Source organism: Bos mutus, chromosome 23 (assembly GCF_027580195.1).
Source record: "Bos mutus isolate GX-2022 chromosome 23, NWIPB_WYAK_1.1, whole genome shotgun sequence".
Lineage (NCBI taxonomy): Eukaryota > Metazoa > Chordata > Mammalia > Artiodactyla > Bovidae > Bos > Bos mutus.
Window position 1 is genome coordinate 37,896,402 of NC_091639.1, and position 20,305 is coordinate 37,916,706.

The 20,305-nt window shown below is 40.4% G+C and overlaps 1 protein-coding gene across 2 annotated transcripts in view; it reads right to left on the reverse strand.

Moving 5' to 3' along the window:
* The window catches only part of ZFAND3 (zinc finger AN1-type containing 3), a 328,146-nt gene that overhangs the window by 38,023 nt on the left and 269,818 nt on the right, over window positions 1-20,305 (reverse strand). The window contains exon 4 of one of the 2 annotated variants that reach the window (XM_070361350.1): window positions 15,095-15,160. The exons of the other annotated variant lie outside the window; for it this stretch is intronic. Within the exon in view, the coding sequence (XP_070217451.1) occupies window positions 15,095-15,160 (66 nt within the window). The remainder of the gene's footprint in view (window positions 1-15,094; window positions 15,161-20,305) is intronic. 2 annotated transcript variants of the gene reach the window in all.

Consider the following 20,305-nt stretch of genomic DNA (forward strand, 5'->3'; position numbering starts at 1 on the left):
CTTACTTATTTCTAAGTACACTCTAACGATTAGTCACAGACTAGTACATGTCATTCTTTTAGTCTATAGTTCCTCCAACCCCAATAAGGACCCAATTTTAATTGCCATCAAGTACTGCAGCGGCTGTTCCAGGAAGGATGATGACCCAAGACCTTAAGATGTGATTTTAATCCTTTAGAAATGGATTTACCAACAGGATGCCAAAGAAAAAAAGTAAATCTGAACCCTGGTGTTACAGGAACTATCAGTTAATGCCAAGCTGGAAAAGAGGTTCTGCTGCAGCTAACACCTCCCGTTCAGATTAGTACTACACAAACCCCCTCCCCCAGCCCAATTTTCTTTTAAAAGTTACCCTCCATATTTGAGCACATAATTCAAGCTATGACATAATATCATCTTTGGAGAAGAGTTGTTCAACTTTCTCTAGAAACAAAGAAGCAATGCCCAACATATTCCCCACCCCACCCCCAGGTAAATTTTGGCCTTTTTTCAAGATAAAAATCTTAAAGATTGTCTCATGTATTCTTCCTTTATCCCTTGCTGAAGTAACAGAAAAATCAACAATGTGAGTAAAGGACCCTGTTTCCTTGCTTATATATGTATACATTTTTTATAAGTTTTGAAAGGGTAGTTAGATGTGGGAAATGCATAGCTTGTAACTAATTCCCCTGTCCACTGAGCTAATAGAGATGTGGTTTATTTAAAATTCTGAGTTGTGGTTCTGCTATCTGGGAATGGCTTTCTGAAACTCTGTGGGTGGATGCTGGTAATGAAACAGAGAATTCAGAACGGCGGGGAGCATAAGGCCAAACAAGCTTTTATAGCAGAGTGTGTGTATGCACTAAAAATAATTATACACATGTAGTGGGAGGCTGGTTAACTGAGCCCACAGAGGCACTTGGCTAGTCAGATAACTAATCACAATATGAAGTCCCCCATGACAAGAATGCTTCCAAGGTTAAACTGTCTGATTTTTAATCATAAAGAAGTAAATTTATTGGCTCAAGTTCTCTCATGTTGGTTGGGATGCAACAGCTAGTCTTTTTATCAAGATTTTATAACCATGAGAAAAGTATCAACCCTCTGTGGCTCCTAAATGGTGATTTGCCTCAGAAAGAAGTTCTCAATTTTAAAAGTTCAGAAAAGAGCTCAGAAAATAAGAGTATTTATTGTTTCTTGTGGAAAGCAAACTTGTCAAATTTCTGTAGGAATTACTTTACACTAATACATATAGTAAAATTTTACTTTTAAAACAAAGCCTAGAAACAAAACAGAACAAAAAAGTCGGATTTCCCCATTCTGATACCCAATTTTCTTAAGAAAGGGTTTTCTCAGTGCCCTGTCATTCACAGCCCCCAACCTATTGAAACAAGGCCGCTAACTGCCCCTGACTCTGCTGACCTGCACTTGTCCCTTTCCAGGTCTTCACTCTCCAGTCTGACTTGGCCTCGGATTGTCACTTCCAGTTTCTGAGGCCACCTCTTTGCCCAACAGATGCTGTGAGTTATGTGAGTTCTTTCTCACTTTCCTCTACACTGCCTCAACTCCTCTTTACTCTGTCATCTGACCATCAGGTCCCTCTGTCCACATCTCTTTTACCTATCGAGCATTTACCAGGCACTACATACTTCAGATTATTTCATTTCCCTCATAACAACTCCACAGCTGGGTCTGTTATTTTACAGGAAAGAAAATCAAGGCTCACAGAGAGGCCCAGTCATTCTTCCAGTTCTATGGTTGGTAAAGGGGGGCACTGGAATGTGAACCCAGGAAGCCTGCCTACTTTATCAACCTCCAACACCTGTACCTCCCTCCTTTTCAGGATTAGGGGCTTTACCTTGGGTACAATCCTATCCCCTTGATTTCCAAAGAACCACAGTGTTCTACCGAGACTACCCTTTGCTTCCGTTCTTCCACCAGTAGTTAAATCAGAAAGCATAACCCTTAGCTTGTCCCAGGTAATCTTAGTTTAAGAGGATTAAACACATTTTCCTCTGATCCCTCCCCCCAGATCCAACTGAAACAAAAACACAAAGATAACAAGAATGAACCCACTGTCATAAATAGAACTCTGTGTGTTTTAACATAATCAGCAAGAGATTTTAAACAGACTTCTAGACATCTATGGGGTGGGAGTAGTTTAAGGCTGAAACCTCATCACTGCAGAGGTGGTAGCCACTGCGTGCAAAGGAAGTCTTAAGAGAAGCAAAACGAGAAGTAGGGTGGAAAGCAGGGGATGCACTGAAAGTGTACTTGTAACACAACTGTAGTGACTCTGGGAGCAGGCCAGATCACCTGGCAACAATCTGGACAGCTCTAATCTAGAGAACTGAACAGCCTGTCCAGACAAACCTGTTTTCCATGGTTCCTCACAATCCAGTCCTCCTCCTCTATGAGTCTCTCAGTTTCCTCACAACAAATCCTGCCTATTAACACCTCATCCCCACTCCATTCCACAGAGCCCCAGTAAAAATGCCCATTCAAGAAACAGGCATGGTAGAAACCCTTCCCACTCATCTAGGCCTTGTATCTTAAAAGCTGACAAAAAAATAGGCTTCGTCAGGCAAATGAGGAGAACCTGAAGCATGAAGTAAACGACTAAGACAGACAGGAAAACTGGTATCAAGGTGAGTATCAGACAGCTCCAGGAAGGACAACGTCAGTCTTTAGATCTTAGGGCCTAGCAGGTATCCAGCATCTTCAACGGGGGAAGGAAAAGGATGACCACTAGGTACTTACTATGAATTCTAGAACACCAAGGATGAAAAGATGATCCTAAAGAGTTCCAGAGGTGGAAAAATCCTACATATACTACTTAGTATCAGTGTCATCTGACTTCTCAGCAGTAACATGAAATGTTAGAAGTCAAGGGAGCAATAATTCTCATCCAAGAATTCTACACCTAGTCAAACTTCCCATCAAGATGGAAGCAAAAAGAGACCTTTTGAGATATGCAAGAATTTCAACACTCTCTTAGGAACTTACTTGGGGGGCTGTATTCCAAATTAAAGGGAAGAAAAGAGAGAAGAGTAAAGGGAAACCGAGGCTTAAAGAACAGCTAGTCTAGTTGAGGTAGAAAGATAGTGGACTCCAGGAGGGAGGTCTCGGGTGAAAGGTGTAAATACAGGTTGGAAAAAAGAGAAAGGAAAGTATAAGCACCAAGAAGAACAACCGTATCTAAAAAATTACAATCCAAATATAAAGCAAACTAAAATGTAGCATGACTTTTGAGCAACTGAGGGAACACAACCACCACCAGCACCGCCTGGTTTGGCTCTGATGTAAGATCAGTCTCCTTAAAGGTCCAGGCACTGTGACATTAGACTCACAGAAAACACAAATCTATTCCTAGCACATAACTTGGCCTCCTGGCAGGGAACAACATTTGCAGAGCCGTAGTAATGGAAATGTCGCTTACTGGCTTTCAATTTTTAGAAACACGCCATGGACATAACATGAAGACCTGCTGTGGTTACAGGCTGAAAGTAAACAGTTAAAGCTGTGACAATATAAGAGTCCATGTGTAGCCGACAGGAGGCATGATAGGAAGTACCTCTAGTCAGAGGCACTAATCTCCTCATTAAGAGATGACGCTAAAAACTAATGGATCAAGAAAGAAAAGGATGAAAACAAATAATACAAACCCCAAATGCTGGGAGGAAGAATCGTTGAGCTAAATCTTTGTGTTTCATACTACCTGACACCTCAGAAAGTAGGGATATAAACATTTTTTTCTTTCTTCTACAGTTAATAAAAAAAAAAAAAGACTGAAAGCACTAAAATAGAAACTGTCGAGAGAGAGATGCTGCTCTGTCCCTAGATTATCTTTCTCTTATAAATTATTCTGGGTTATGATGTGCTACCATGTGTTACTTTTGTAAAAATGAAAACATAATTAAAAAAAAAAAAAAAAATGAGAACCACTTAGGCTCTCTTTGCTCTTTTCTTCTGGGTTAATTATAACAGCCAGAGACAGTCTCATTTTGGTGGTGGTGGTAGTGTAGTCACTAAATCATGTCCGTCTCTTTGTGACCCCATGGACTGTAGCCTGCCAGGCTCCTCTGTCCATGAGATTTCCCAGGCAAGAATACTAGAGTGAGTTGCCATTTCCTCCTCCAGAGGATCTTCCCGAACCAGGTATTGAACCCTTGTCTCTGATGTCTCCTGCACTGGCATGTGGATTCTTTATTGCTGAGCCACCAGGAAAGCCCACTATAAATTTAAACTATTTAAGGACAGTTTGGATTAGCTACTACTTGGAAATATTATTCTCCCCCTCAGTCCACAGTTCTTTGCTGCTCCTGATAGCTGTATTATTTATTCAGAAAATGATGACCTTCAAGGATGAACTCCCTAGTTCATTTTGTCTCAGCTGTCTATATATTAAAAGAGAAAACTTATTTATCTAGATCTCTTTTCTTATCTCTAGGAGGGAACTAATGCTTCTGGGTTTCTGCCTCTAAAGAATCCCACTTGTGTTTCTTTTCTTGAAAGTGAAAGTCCTCAGTCATGTCCGACTCTTTGCGACCCCATGAACTGCAGCCCACCAGGCTCTTCTGTCCATGGGATTCTCCAGGCAAATATACTGGCTGCTGCTGCTAAGTCGCTTCAGTCGTGTCTGACTCTGTGCAACCCCACAGACGGCAGCCCACCAGGCTCCCCCATCCCTGGGATTCTCCAAGCAAGAACACTGGAGTGGGTTGCCATTTCCTTCTCCAATGCATGAAAGTGAAAAGTGAAAGTGAAGTCCCTCAGTCGTGTCCTACTCTTAGCGACCACACGGACTGCAGCCTACCAGGCTCCTCCGTCCCTGGGATTTTCCAGGCAAGAGTACTAGAGTGGAGTGCCATTACCTTCCCAACCCAGGGATCAAACCTGGGTCTCACACATCGCGGGCAGGTTCTTTACTGTCTGAGCTACCCCTCCTCTAATATTTTCCATTTCTTTCTCTTCCTCATATACTTTTCTTTTGTATCTTAACAAGAGCAAACTGTTTCCCTATCTTAACCGCCTCTGCACCAAGAAATGCTCAATCCCATGTCTCCCACCAACCACCATTATTTTATTGGTTCAACTATTTATTTTAATGGCTCAACTAACTCCTTAAATGAATGACTTGTCTGCTGCTTTTATTTCCGTGTTATCAAAAGTCTCTTTAATGACCTCCCCACCAGGCTCTGGTTTCCTACCATAAGACACTAACTTCTTTCAGGTTTTCCAATGATCTGCTGGCCACAGGCAACAGCTTTTCTTGGTCCTCATACACCCTGGCCCCTCTTCTTGGGCATCTTTCATGATGCTGCATCAAGTTTTCTCCCTTCTTTAGCTTTCCTAACTGCCTGGCTCCTCTTCTCTTTCCCAGCTCCCTAAGTACAACCCTCGGCCCCTCCCTGTTCTTCTGGACACCTTGCCTCACCCACTTGCACACCTTTCATCACTGCCTCAAGATCGATGAGTTCCACACTAGGTCTATATTTAATAACTTCCTACAAGGACTATCTACAATAACCTATATTTTAACTTATCAAGAACTGAAAATAGTTACAACCAGTTTTTCTCTCCCTACCATCGGTGACATTGTTCTTTCTTCAGTTCCCTGAGTATATAACTTTGCATGCTTTCTTCAGCCAACTCTAATCAACCACTGCATCCTGTTTTTGTTATTTTAAAACATTTTTCTCAGCGTTATCTTTATTCCTCCATTCTGCTGGCCACTACCCATACACACAGCACTCTGAATGAATGGTTCTTTGGTTAAGTCAAATATTAATTTGCAAAAGAAAAAAAAAAACTTATCCACACAACTCAGACATTTTGCATACTGAAGGAGACTCTGTAACACTGAGATGATCACATATCAGGCTTCTTTAAAATAACTTAAGGCATCAGAGAACTCCATAGAAAAACCACAATTTCTCTAACTGCAGGAAGCCTCCTGACAGGTCAGTTCTGAAGGTGCTGCATAAAGAGGCGTATCCACTTAGAGGCACAAGTGACAAGCACCTGGGCTCCAGATGCTCATAAGTCTTGGCGCAAACGGGCACAGCCTTCTCAGAGCATTCCTCTGTGCTCCGCGAAGATTTTTTCTATCTCAAAGGTCTAATCCCTGTGGTCGAGTGAAGTTGAGTGATCCAAGTTGAACAGAGTTATATCTCAATTATCCCAAGTATTAAGTGCTTATCCGCTACTCAAAAGCATTGCCAGGTCGTATTTGCAGTTTTCTGTTCACCAGAAAACACAGTTCCCATTGCTAGACTTTCTCTCCACATTCCAGTAGCCCTTTAATCACTCGTGTTGACTCTAAGGCACTAAATTCTAAGTATAAAAAAACACATTTGTATTATATTTGTTCTTAATGATTAGCATAATTTATCCTCCCTGTCCTCACTTTTAAAAATAAACATTAGTTACATTTCTTGCTCTCTAAAGCTGGAATAAGTTCTATTTATGTTTCTGTACTTATTCTGTCTCTTTATGGTATAAGCTCCCAGGGGCAAGATGAATGCTTATCACTTCTTTTGCATGTTTCTACAGCATCTACTACAGGACTGTCACAGCAGTCCTTTAATAAAGTATTAGACTGGCTGGCTGACTACAGGGTCTCTGCTTGTCCTATATCCCATGTAAGCAACCACTTCGGAAGGTGTGATCTATAACCACGACAGCAGGCAATACAATAAGATCACGGCTTTAATCGGCCATGATTATGAAATATTTCTGAAACTCCTCGCGATGGGGGTGTCTCAGAAGCAGACACAGGTATGAGGAATAAGTGCCAGCCCACCTGCTGGCAGCAGAGGCAATGGGACTGCCTCTTCAGATAGATGAGCAAGCAGGAAAACGGATAACACAACTTGTCTGGGAAGCAAGCAGCACGATGAGGCAGTAAAAACCCATCAGCATACATCATCCTATCAGGGCCTGGTGTCATTCTCAGCCTCTATTAGCCCTCGCTGCATCAGCGCAAGTCCCAGACACTTTATCCTGTTTATAATTGCTGATGAGCAGTAATAAGGGCTCCATGCCCCAGCTCTGTCCGTTCCACTTCGGCACCCACCTATTAGGTAATAACTTTTATTTACAGCCTTGCTTGATGCGCTGTTCTATTAGCACAGGCAGGAACTGAGGAGGGCAAAAAAAAAAAAGTCTCCTTAATGGGCAGCATCAGTGCGAGGCTCAGATGATTTATAGTGCAGTTTTGCGGTGGTTCTTGCCCGCTCCTGGGAAGATGCTTCAGGAAAGCTGCGTTCCCAACACACTGTCCTCTAGCAGGCACACACGTGCTATGGAGCAGAATCTACTCGGCTGAAAGTCCAGTTTCAGAGGAGGAGAGGGGTGTTAAATTTAAATTCCCTTGGTATCCTTTATAAATAGTGTTGGCTCAGGCATTTTGCCCCAGTGGAGCAATAGAACAGCTAATTAATGGAAGTTTAGGGCTTTTCTCCTTGGTAAGAGTGCAAGCTGTGATAAAATAAATGACCATAATGGCAAAAAAAAAACAAAAAAACAAAAAACAGCTGTAACTGCATTCATGGATCCAAGCAACCTGAATTCACACAAAGCATGTGGACCACAAGCAGCTCACACCAAAGCCTAGGACAGACACACACACACACAAAAAATAGCAATAAACCTCATCACATTTCCTTTTTCTCTTTATACTGGAATGCATTTTTATCCTTCAAGTGCAAAAATTCCTCTTGACAAGATTGGCACCCTGGCTTGATATTCACTTAAATCAGCCTTTTCTCAGAGGGGGAGCCAGTGCTTCTTGCAAGTAAAACCTAAACAAGGCCTCTGAAACAAGCCTCTGATTTCAAGTTCAGCAAACTTAAACACACTTGTCCAGCTGGTCTGTAACACAAACACAGCAACTGGCAGCAATGGAGCCTAACTCTCATTCAGGGTACAAGTGAAAACCAGTAAGCTTCCCTTAAACTTTTCTGAACTCTATACATTGTGTGAGGTGCTTTTAAACTCACCTGAGTTTATTTACATACTGAGTATCCAAACATCTCATTATAATGAGCCTTGCTACCTGAATTCTGTTCTTTAATATGTGCAACAAATCAAGCGAAATTTTACCCCCAACTCCCCCAAAAAATCCCCAGAAGAAAAAGCATTGAGCAGACATTTCCCTTTCCAGTTATCCACTCAATGGCCAAAACCACTGTCAGTAAACAGTCACGTGGATGCCATAATAACCTGTGGCTTTTTTCCTATGATAAAACATAGCAAGATGGTACCTTTCAGATTAGAGAAATTTTTGCAATCTTGCCAAATATTTGGTATTCGTTTTGTCCCCCACCCCAGGAGTCAAATGAATTCCTTCAGGACTCGAGATGATGCATGCACAAGGTAAAACATTTTTTTATACTTTTTCCCTTGCCATGACAGATTTACTGTTTTGATCTTTCTTCAATGGTTACATTAAATGCTAATAAAAAATGAAAGGTTTATATCTTCCCTAATATTCTCCTGATGGGAACTTGCATATTACATAAGTAGGTCAAATTTCTAATTTTCCATCTCAAATGCTGATACTGCAGACCGGAGGGGAAAAGCTATACCTGAAGGACCAAAAAAAGAAAGAAAGAATGCAAAAAGAACTGAACTACACAGTTGAACTCACACTCAAAAGCTACCTTCCCTCCTTTAAAGCTTCGAGAAGACCTTCCATGAAGAGTTACCTACAGTGTGTGACATTGACCAATACAGTTTGTAGTCACTGGCTCAGCTCTCTGGGATTAAATGCGCAGGCTGAACTGTTCCCATGAATACTGACTCTACTAGGAGATAAAGTGCACAACCATAGGTATTTCTAAGATTTATAGGGCTGCCTCTGATTTAACACTACGACCCTTTAGCTTCTGGACCAATCTGAAAGATCTCACATAAACCTCTTGGTAATGTAAGGACAATCAAACATTTCCCTTTAACTGGCATCTGAACACTGAAGTGGAAAGTGCTGAGCACATCAATCTTAACACCCAGGTGAAAAGGAGTTTCTACTCTTGTCTTTGTAAGAACAAAAAATAATATCACGAGCAGCATGCCTGAGAGAAGTGAGTCAGAAAAGGTTTTTGTGGAAAAAAGGAAACAATGAACAATACTATGCTATCTAGTTCACATCACTGTTCATCACACCGAAGGAGATGACCCAAAAGCATAAACATGCTTGAAAAGAAAGGAGAAGAAGAGAGAAGAGAAGAGATGAGATCAGGCGAGGGACAGACCATTAAGATGAATTAGCATGCCTCTTACAGAGTGGAAAGATGATACTTTCTGGAAACACTTCCCTTGATGTTTAACAGGACAGTTTCTAGTTCCATCTGCTTTCATCTCAGGCAATAATACAGCTCCCTTATGGTCCCACAAATGGTTATTTTACTTGCTATTCTACTAATTATAATCACATTTTTAATATACACACAGCATTTTAAAATTAAACCATCATTTTTTAAGTCTATCAGAAAGAATATTATTTACTCAGCATACTTGCTGGAAGAAGAGAAAAATGAATATAGATATAGTGGAGCAAAAGTCTGTTAACAGTACCACCCAGTCTGTAAACTTGTCTTTTAACTTTTTTCTAATTTTAACCTCAGACATAAAAAGAAATGAAATGAAAATGAAAAAAGTCACATAAGAGTGGTAAACTAGGGAAGGAGCCATTTCCCCTTTCTTATGTGCTACAAAGTCAACCCTGACAAACTCAATCGAGAGCCTAGAGGTAGAGCTGGTTAATGCCACACCTGGAAGGAGCAGAAGTTCTTGGGTGGGTCACAGGTATGGATCCTGCTGAGGAGAGACAAAATTCTCTCAGGTAATTTAAGACAAGGCATGGTTCCAGCTGCCTATTACAGCTTACACTTTAAGGTTAATCAACAGTGAGCACCGACAAATAAAATATAAAATAACATTTCTTTTGCTATAACTCTGCAAATTAAGTCTTAGTTAAAAAAAAAAAAAGTTACACGTCTTTAAACAAGAGATCGTAAGAAAAGGCAACAAACCTCCCTCCTTCCCCACATGTATGCATGCTCAGTGGCTCAGCTGTGTCTGACTCTCTGTGACTGCATGGACTGTAGCCTGCCAGGCTCCTCTGTCCATGGAATTTTCCCAGCAAGAATACTGGAGTGGGTCGCCATTTCCTCTTCCAGAGGATCTTCCCAACCCAGGGATAAAACCCATGTCTCCTGCGCTGGCAGTTGGATTCTTTACTACTGAGCCACCTGGGAAGCCCTCCTTCCGCACAAGACACTTTAAACATAAAAATATGACCTCATGAAGATACTCACCTAAATATCCAAATACAGTCCCCAAAAAGTTGACTCAAGGAGATGACTATAGCTCAGATCACAAGTTTTGGTTTAAGGTATAACTTGAGAGAAAAGATGAGGACAAAGGGACTCTTCAGGTTGTGTGTTGCTAAGAAAAGCACACTCTCCTTCACAATATACTTGTTCTTGGCAGGAATGGTGTGAGAATTAACAAGGGAACATGTGCAAAACATTCTGAGCTCTTAAAAGAAATGTTAGCTCTCTCTAGGAATCTGAAGGTGTGATCTACTTTAACTCTCACATTCTAACCAAAAGCAACCTGGACTTGGCAGTACTTTTCAACTTTGCTGACTGCAGACATCCCAGAGTGCTTACAAAGTCGCACACACCTTCATTAATTTTTCTCTCTTAAATACCAAAACCATCGTAGTGCCACTATTCTTTTCCACTTAAAGATTACTGAGTTGAACTGTCACTCTCGGTATGTGACTAAAAGCCAACATCTAAAGAAAACCCCTTCCCATCAAGTTCACAAACACGAACTGAACTTTCACTTGCTACAACTGCTGCCTTTTGCAATCTGCTTCTCAGGCTCACAGTTACCAGAGAACAATTTCTTCAAGGGTCCCCTAACCTCTCTCACTTGATGGCTATAAACCCACCACTCTGCACTGCCATCCACCCCTCTAAGTTGCAACACCCTCTGATCAAACAGTAGTCACCTGAGATACACTTATCAACCACTCACACTACATTCGGGCCTTGACTTATTAATGAGTGTAATGCTAATCTTTAGACTTAATTTTTGAAGTACGAAAAAGAAAATGATCTGTGTACTGAATAAGTCACAAACCTTTTTAAAGTGCACATTACCATCTAAGATAGGGGTTTCCCCAGTGACTCAGTGGTAAAGAATCCTCCTGCAATGCAGGAGACACAAGACATGAGGGTTTGATCCCTGGGTTGGGAAGATCCCCTGGAGAAGGCAATGGCAACCCACTCCAATGGGTTCTTGCCTGGAGAATCCCATGTTCAGAGGAGCCTGGTGGGCTGGTGGGCTACAGTCCATAAGGTTGCAAAGAGTCAGACACGACTGAAGTGACTGAGCACGCATGCACACCATCTAAGATACTTGGCCATGTATCTCTAATATATTTGTATGTGGGCTTCGCAGGTGGGACTAGTGGTAAAGAACCCCTCTGCCAACACAGGAGACATAAGAAACGTGGGTTCGATCCCTGTGTCGGGAAGATCCCCTGGAGGAGGGCATGGCAACCCACTCCAGCATTCAGAGCCTGGAGCATCCCATGGACAGAGGAGCCTGATGGGCTACAGTCCATGGGGTCACCAAGAGTCAGACACGACTGAAGCAACTTAGCACACACACTTGTATGCATATCTGTTGGTTTTAAACTGTATATATGGGCTAACATATAATTATGAAACTAATCTGCAAAACAGAAATTTTAAAAGGCTGAGATAAAGAGATTTTATGATTTTCTACCCACACCCCACATACTGTACCTTATTTGCCCTTCTTCAGAGACCACTGACTTAAAGAGCTTTATTCTAGGGGACTTCTCCAGTAATCCAGTAGTTAAGAATCCATGAATCCACCATGCAATGCAGGAGATGCAGGTTCCATCCCTGGTTGGGGAACTAAAATCCCAAATGCCACAGGGCAACTGAGCCTGCACACCTCAAAGAACTTACATATATAAGTTTTGTGTGTGTGTGTATATATATATATATATATATATACACACACACACACACACATATATATACATATATATTCAATATATATTCTATATATTCAATATATACATATATTTAATATATATATATATATTCAAAAGAACTTCATAGCCAAGGATCCTTTTTCTAGCATACATCATTATTAAGGAGGCTGCTTTAGGGCAAACTTATATGGATAGCCTGGCTAGGAGGGGATCAGTAACATCTAATTCAGAGGGTTTACTCTATGGCTCCTAAGAAATGACACCACAATAATTATTTACTATCATCTGTGCCTGAAGCCCTGTGCTCTGGGAGCTGCAGTCACTTGTGCTGGAAGCACCAGAGCAAGTGTTAGAGGCATGGGTCCTATTCTTGAAGAATCCAGCCATTAAGAATACAAGAACATTCCAGCAATGTAACAGTAACAAGTATTGTATTTATAAGAAAATGCTCAGAATCCCCACTATGGTCAACCCGCTGATTCCAGGATAGACAAAAAGATGGAAACAAAGACAACTGGCCTGTGGTTCTCAAAGCAAATCATTTAATTTACTTCTGAAAATCAGAAAGCCCTGTCCTCTAGAGTCAGAGCCATTATTTCAGGCTGAGACAGCAGGCCAGCTTGAGGAGCCTGAGGGGGCACAGACCAGCTACTTGAGAAGAACTACAGCAAGATGAACTTGATGACCGTTAATGTCTTCAGTCAGAAATCTCAACTTTCCCTCCGGCTTTTTAGGAGATGACCTGCACATTGCATTAATTTTCTTCCAAGCCAGAAATTCTCCATCTTTTTCTAGTTAACAGGGATGTGTTTACCTAAAGGAAGACTTTGGAAATGTGCGATTGAGGGCTCAGTGTCTCACTCTCCATTTCATGTAAGGAGATCTAAAAACATTACCTTCAGTTCTTACTGCAATACTGACAGGCAATAAGGAATTGATCAGTGTAAAATCAATTAATGATACTAGGTATGGCAATGCATTCTGGTATTGATACTTCTAACTCCTTTCTGCCTAAAACACCTATTGATTGCTATCAACACTATACACATAATCTTTAATGGTTAAGACTAAAATACAAGAGCAGCCACCATTACTGAAGATCTACTATGCGAGCTTTATGTGTATCATTTCTTTTCTTTCTTCAACTTACGAGACTTATCACCTCATTTTACAAATGATAAACAAATTTTGAGAGGTTACTGAAAATCGCATTTTGAGAGAGCCAGGCCAGGATTTGCAACAAGATCTGCTCTAGAATTCTGTTTTAAAAACTATGTCACTACATGTTATAAGTTCCAAATCTATGTTTATCTTTCTCCACATTTCATTCAATGATATGTTCTATACTGTCTAGTTAAGAGCATAATTACAATAAAATATGATAAGCAATAATATTTTTGTATTGAAAAGCAGGCTTCAGGATCTAAAGGATGTAGTCAAGTCCTAACTCTATTACTTACCAGCAATATTACCCCAGGAAATATATTTAAATTTCTGAGTGCCTGTCTTTGTTAACTGTAAAAGAGGAATAACTATCATGTAGAATTGTTATGAAGATTAAATATGCATGCATGTAAAGAATATTGAATGGTGCCTGGTAATGCATGCACTTAATGGTATTATTTTTAGATACACAAAATAGTACGACAACAGAAAGGATGAAACACATCTGCCAAGAAGATGAAGGACACGAGTCCATGACCTTCAGGAAGGGCTCCTAGTAGTTTCAGTTTCTACGCTGAGCGTGCAGTCCCTTTCCTAAACCCTCAGGAAGACCCAACAGGCTCGAGACTCATTCCTGGATGTGACCTGAACACCTTGGTAGTATGAACAGTAAGCCCTGGCCTGAGGACAAGACTGGAAGGAAAAAACAAGACCAGAGTAACTGTGTGAAACACTGGATCTAAAATCAAAGGGCTCTGTGTGTTTTTCAGGTTTCTGGCTGGGGTCAAGATGGTGCTCAACTGCCCACTGGCCAAAGCAGGACAGTTGCTCTCACCCCAGGGCAGTTCTATTCTGTCTCAATCAGGAACTACCCAGCGGAGCCTGGGGACTGGACACAGGAGGGATGGAGCAGGTCAGGACTATCTCACACAGCCCGGCTGCAAACTGGTCATTGGGAACAACAGAATAAAATTAAGTTCTTCAGCATGCAATGCCTAGGCTGAACGCCTCTGAAACCAAGCACAGACAGGCCTGCCTGAGGTTTTAACATCAAAACCATGAGCATTTAAAGGGGCTGGGGTTTCAGGGTAAGTCTGTACACAGAGATGGTTTGTGCTATTTCCACCAGGGAGTTAAAAGGATTTTTAAAGTTATGAAAAATACTCTGACTTCGACCTTTAGAAAAACATGATTATTTTGACTCTTTCAAATATAATCCTTAAGATACTTTAAATAGCAAGCAGCATTACTTAAAAAGGCAAATACTGCTGAAAATAAATTAAGCTACAGGGTAAGGGAGCAACAGGCCTTTTGAGCCCTCTTTGAGAGAGCTACAAGATTCATGACTTCATGCTTAATAAAAATGTCACAGATGCACAAAGATCTCTGGGATATTCCATGTATCTGAAAAGAATGATTTCAGTACACACCGTGGCTTTAACATGAATGAAAGGAAATAATTTTCTAAAACTAGTAGGATATTATACTAGTCAGTTAAGCTGATTACCTGTACTTCATTTACCCTTCAGTCACATTATTTTAGTGTTTTTTTTAGTGGGCCCACGACTTACACGAATTAGCCACAAGCTATATTAGGCATTGATTTGCATTTTCTGCATGCTTTAGACCTTAATAACATCCTTCAGACGTTAGGAAGTAGGTACATTTTGATGTCCACCTTCTTGGTTCTAGCTGCCAGCATTAACTCAGCCAATTTGACCTCCAAGAGCACTACTCTGACCTCGGCTCACACTCCACTCCCAAATCTAAGCACATAATACATCACTTCACAAATGATGGAAGAAATCAGACAGCACCCTGGCAAGGACACCACATTAAAACCAGCAGCTAATGCCTGTGAATAATTTCAGTAAGAATGAATCCAGGTAAGAATGATGTACGTACCTGTACCACAGGATCTTTTGGTTGGTGTGATTAACGAGACATGAGCTGTATCTGTGCATGGCCCACCTAGAAACAGAAAGGCAGGCACAAGAGTCAGTTCATATCCTCTGCATACCCAGAGGGGCTGTCCTGGATAAAGAGAAACCTAAAATGGAAGGGATCAGCCTGTAAGCATGCATAAAGAGGAGCAGTAGGAAAAGATGAAGATGGTGATGGTGGTGGTGGGTTAATTTTTAGTTCAGCAATTCAGTCTAACGGCCCATATTCTTTCTATATTATAACATCATTTTCATTAAAAAAAAAAAAACAACTGAATCTCACGTAACATTAAGATATTAAAGAACAAAATTTTAACTAGAATTTTCATCTGAGTAAGAGTAAATTACCCGTAAGTTTGGGGAGATGAATTTTCCACACAGCAATAAGCAGGAATCTCCTTCTTAGGTTTATCTCAGTGGTCACCCCACCTTTGAATTTACTGCAAAACTGGCCTTATTTAAAGTAGGCGGGGAACCTCCCTAAAGAACAAACTACTTATCAGAAAAAATAAGGATCATTTTAATATTTAAAGACAGCACTGCTAACCAAGAAAGAATATCTAGTTTAATTATAAAAATATGACACAAAGAGGGCCTTCATGGAATTTTCGTGGCCCAGGGAGCTGATGGATAGGTATAATTCAAGAGTATGAGAGACACAGTCAGTCAGTGGGTGAAGACTTGAAACGCAATCATTTCATTCTACAGAATCAGGACCACAAACAAATTCTTAAGCTGATATTGATATATACTCCAACATCCTACCTTCTGAAACAGGAAGTTACCTTATAAACTTGAAGACCAGAAGTTTTTGACATGCACTGGGTGGGCCAATAGTGATGATCATTAAAGAATGGGACACACAAGCAAATGTTACATAGATATTTTGAAAAGTCTCTCCAGGTGACTAGAATGAAGAAAACATGATTATTTAGCATAACTGTTTATCACTACGGGGCTTCCCTGCTGGCACAGTGGTAACGAATCCAACTGCCAATGCAGGAGATGTGGGTTCAATCCCTGGGTCAGGAAGATCTCCTGGAGAAGGAAATGGCAACCCATTGCAGTATTCTTGCCTGGAAAATTCCATGGACAGAGGAGCCTGGAAGGCTACAGTTCTTGGGGTTGCAAAGAATCGGACATGACTTAGCGACTAAACAACAACAATATGTCATCTATGACCAGACTTCCTATCACTGAAGTTACTCATCAAAATAGGAGGAAATGAAAGAGCTCAGAGTTTGTGCCACCAAGATCCATGGATTTAGGACCCTAGATATCCCACCAAAGAAGTTCATCATTGCTCTACTCTTTCCTATACCAAGGCCCAAAACAGCAGCAAACTGTAGTGGGTGTAAGGAGACACAGAGAGAAAACAGTAAAATGTGGGGAAATCAAGTAAGCATGTTGTTAAGGTCAAAGAGCACCTAGCGAGTATCTTGATGTGTCACCACAGGTTAGTCTCACGCTCGAGGGCTTATAATCTTATTAGAAAGACAAAATTTGTGCACTTATACAAAGAATAATACATGACAGCAATAAAGAGCTAGATGCAAAATGATCAAGTGCCAAAGAATATGGAACAAGTAATAAATGCTAAATGTAATCAGGAAGAAGGATTATTCATCATTGGCCAGCATTACCTGGAAATACTTCTCAAGGATTTGAAAATGAGGCAAGAATAAATTAAAAGTTACAAAGACCAAAAGAAGAGGGCAAGAAAAACTTAAACAAGTTTTCTACAAATGTCACATTCAGCAGAGAAAGCTTAACATACTAAAATCCCAGAGGTCCAAATGAGCACTGCTGCTGCTAAGTCACTTCAGTCGTGTCCAACTCTGTGCGACCCCATAGACGGCAGCCCACTAGGCTCCACCATCCCTGGGATTCTCCAGGCAAGAACACTGGAGTGGGTTGCCATTTCCTTCTCCAATGCATGAAAGTGAAAAGTGAAAGTGAAGTCGCTCAGTTGTCTCAGACTCTTGGCGACCGACCCCATGGACTACAGCCTACCAGGCTCCTCCATCCATCGGATTTTCCAGGCAAGAGTACTGGAGTGGGGTGCCACTAGTGATACGAAAATAAGCAACGTGGAGAGACACTGACTGCAAGGAAAACTAACACAGACCCCATATCCTCAAAACCCATCGGGCACTAGCTCTGTAGCTCCATAAAATGTTATAGCTTCTGTTCCCATGTGTGATTTTTTCCGCTTTTGCTTTTGTTCTTTTGTTAAATAATTCTTATTTCAGGGAAAAAAAGCAGTTAAGTCCTACAACTACTCTTTTTTTTTTTGGTCAGCTGTTTATTTTTTAAAATAAATTTAATTGGAGGCTAATTACTTTACAATATTATAGTGGTTTTGTCATACACTGACATGAATCCGCCATGGGTGTACACATGTTCCCCATCCTGAAGCGCCCCCCCCACCTCCCTCCCCATCCCAACCTCTGGGTCATCCCAGTGCACCAGCCCCGAGCACCCTGTCTCATGCATCGAACCTGGACTGGCAGTCCGTTTCACATATGATATTATACATGTTTCAACGCCATTCTCCCAAATCATCCCACCCTCGCCCTCTCCCACAGAGTCCAAAAAACTGTTCTATACATCTGTGTCTCTTTTGCTATCTCGCATATAGGATTATCATTACCATCTTTCTAAATTCCATATATATGTGTTAGTATACTGCATTGGTATTTTCCTTTCTGGCTTACTTCACTCTGTATAATAGGCTCCAGTTTCACCCACCTCATTAGAACTGATTCAAATGTATTCTTTTTAATGGCTGAGTAATACTCCATTGTGTATGTGTACCACAGCTTTCTATCCACTCGTCTGCTGATGGACACCTAGGTTGCTTCCACGTCCTGGCTATTATAAACAGTGCTGTGATGAACATTGGGGTACACGTGTATCTTTCAATTCTGGTTTCCTCAGTGTGTATTCCCAGCAATGGCAGTTCTATTTCCAGTTTTTCAAGGAATCTCCACACTGTTCTCCACAGTGGCTGTACTAGTTTGCATTTGCACCAAGAGTATAAGAGGGTTAGATTTTCTCCACACCCTCTCAAGCATTTATTGTTTGTGGACTTTTGGATAGCAGCCATTCTGACCGGCGTGAAGTGGTACCTCATTGTGGTTTTGATGTGCATTTCTCTGATAATGAGTGATGTTGAGCATCTTTTCATGTGTTTGTTAGCTATCTTTATGTCTTCTTTGGAGAAATGTCTGTTTAGCTCTTTAGCCCATTTTTTGATTGGGTCATTTATTTTTCTGGAATTGAATAGATTAAATGTCAGTTGCTTCGTTTGCCGTTATTTTCTCCCATTCTGAAGGCTGTCTTTTCACCTTGCTTATAGTTTCCTTCATTGTGCAAAAGCTTTAAAGTTTAATTAGGTCCTATTTATTTTTGCTTTTATTTCCATTACTTTGGGAGGTGGGTCATAGAGGATCCTGCTGTGATTTATGTCAGATTTATTTATGTTTAGCCTATGTTTTCCTCTAGGAGTTTTATAGTTTCTGGTCTTACATTTAGATCTTTAATCCATTTTGAGCTTATTTTTGTGTATGGTGTTAGAAAGTGTTCTAGTTTCATTCTTTTACAAGTGGTTGACCAGTTTTTCCAGCACCACTTGTTAATGAGATTGTCTTTTCTCCATTGTATACTCTTGCCTCCTTTGTCAAAGATAAGGTGTCCATAGGTGCGTGGATTTATCTCTGGGCTTTCTATTTTGTTCCATTGATCTATATTTCTGTCTTTGTGCCAGTACCATACTGTCTTGATGACTGTAGCTTTGTAGTGTAGCCTGAAGTCAGACAGGTTGATTCCTCCAGTTCCATTCTTCTTTCTCAAGATTGCTTTGGCTATTTGAGGGTTTTTGTATTTCCATACAAATTGTGTAATTACTTGTTCTAGTTCTGTGAAAAATACCATTGGTAGCTTGATAGGGATTGCACTGAATCTATAGATTGCTTTGGGTAGTATACTCATTTTCACTATATGGATTCTTCCAGTCCATGAACATAGTATATTTCTCCATCTATTTGTGTCCTCTTTGATTTCTTTTATCAGTGTTTTATAGTTTTCTATATATAGGTCTTTTGTTTCTTTAGGTAGATATATTCCTAAGTATTTTATTCTTTTTGTTGCAATGGTGAATGGAATTGTTTCCTTAATTTCTCTTTCTGTTTTCTCATTGTTAGTGTATAGGAATGAAAGGGATTTCTGTGTGTTGATTTTATATCCTGCAACTTTACTGTATTCATTGATTAGCTCTAGTAATTTTCTGGTGCAGTCTTTAGGGTTTTCTATGTAGAGGATAATGTCATCTGCAAACAGTGAGTGTTTTACTTCTTCTTTTCCAATCTGGATTCCTTTTATTTCTTTTTCTGCTCTGATTGCTGTGGCCAAAACTCTCAAAACTATGTTGAATAACAGTGGTGAGAGTGGGCACTCTTGTCTTCTTCCTGACTTTAGGGGAAATGCTTTCAATTTTTCACCATTGAGGATAATGTTTGCTGTGGGTTTGTCATATATAGCTTTTATTATGTTGAGGTATGTTCCTTCTATTTCTGCTTTCTGGAGGGTTTTTATCATAAATGGATTTTGAATTCTGTCAAAGGCTTCTCTGTATCTACTGAGATAATCATATGGTTTTATCTTTCAGTCTGTTAATGTGGTGTATTACATTGATTGATTTGCAGGTACTGAAGAATCCTTGCATCCCTGGGATAAAGCCTACTTGGTCATGATGTATGATCTTTTTAATATGTTGTTGGATTCTGTTTGCTAGAAGTTTGTTAAGGATTTTTGCATCTATGTTCATCAGTGATGTTGGCCTGTAGTTTTCTTTTTTTGTGGCATCTTTGTCTGGTTTTGGTATTAGGGTGATGGTGGCCTCACAGAATGAATTTGGAAGTTTACCTTCCTCTGTAGTTTTCTGGAAGAGTTTGAGTAGGATATGTGTTAACTATTCTCTAAATTTTTGGTAGAATTCAGCTGTGAAGCCGTCTGGTCCTGGGCTTTTGTTTGCTGGAAGATTTCTGATTACAGTTTCAATTTCCGTGCTTGTGATGAGTCTGTTAAGATTTTCTATTTCTTCCTGGTTCAGTTTTGGAAAGTTGTACTTTTCTAAGAATTTGTCCATTTTGTCCAAGTTGTCCATTTTATT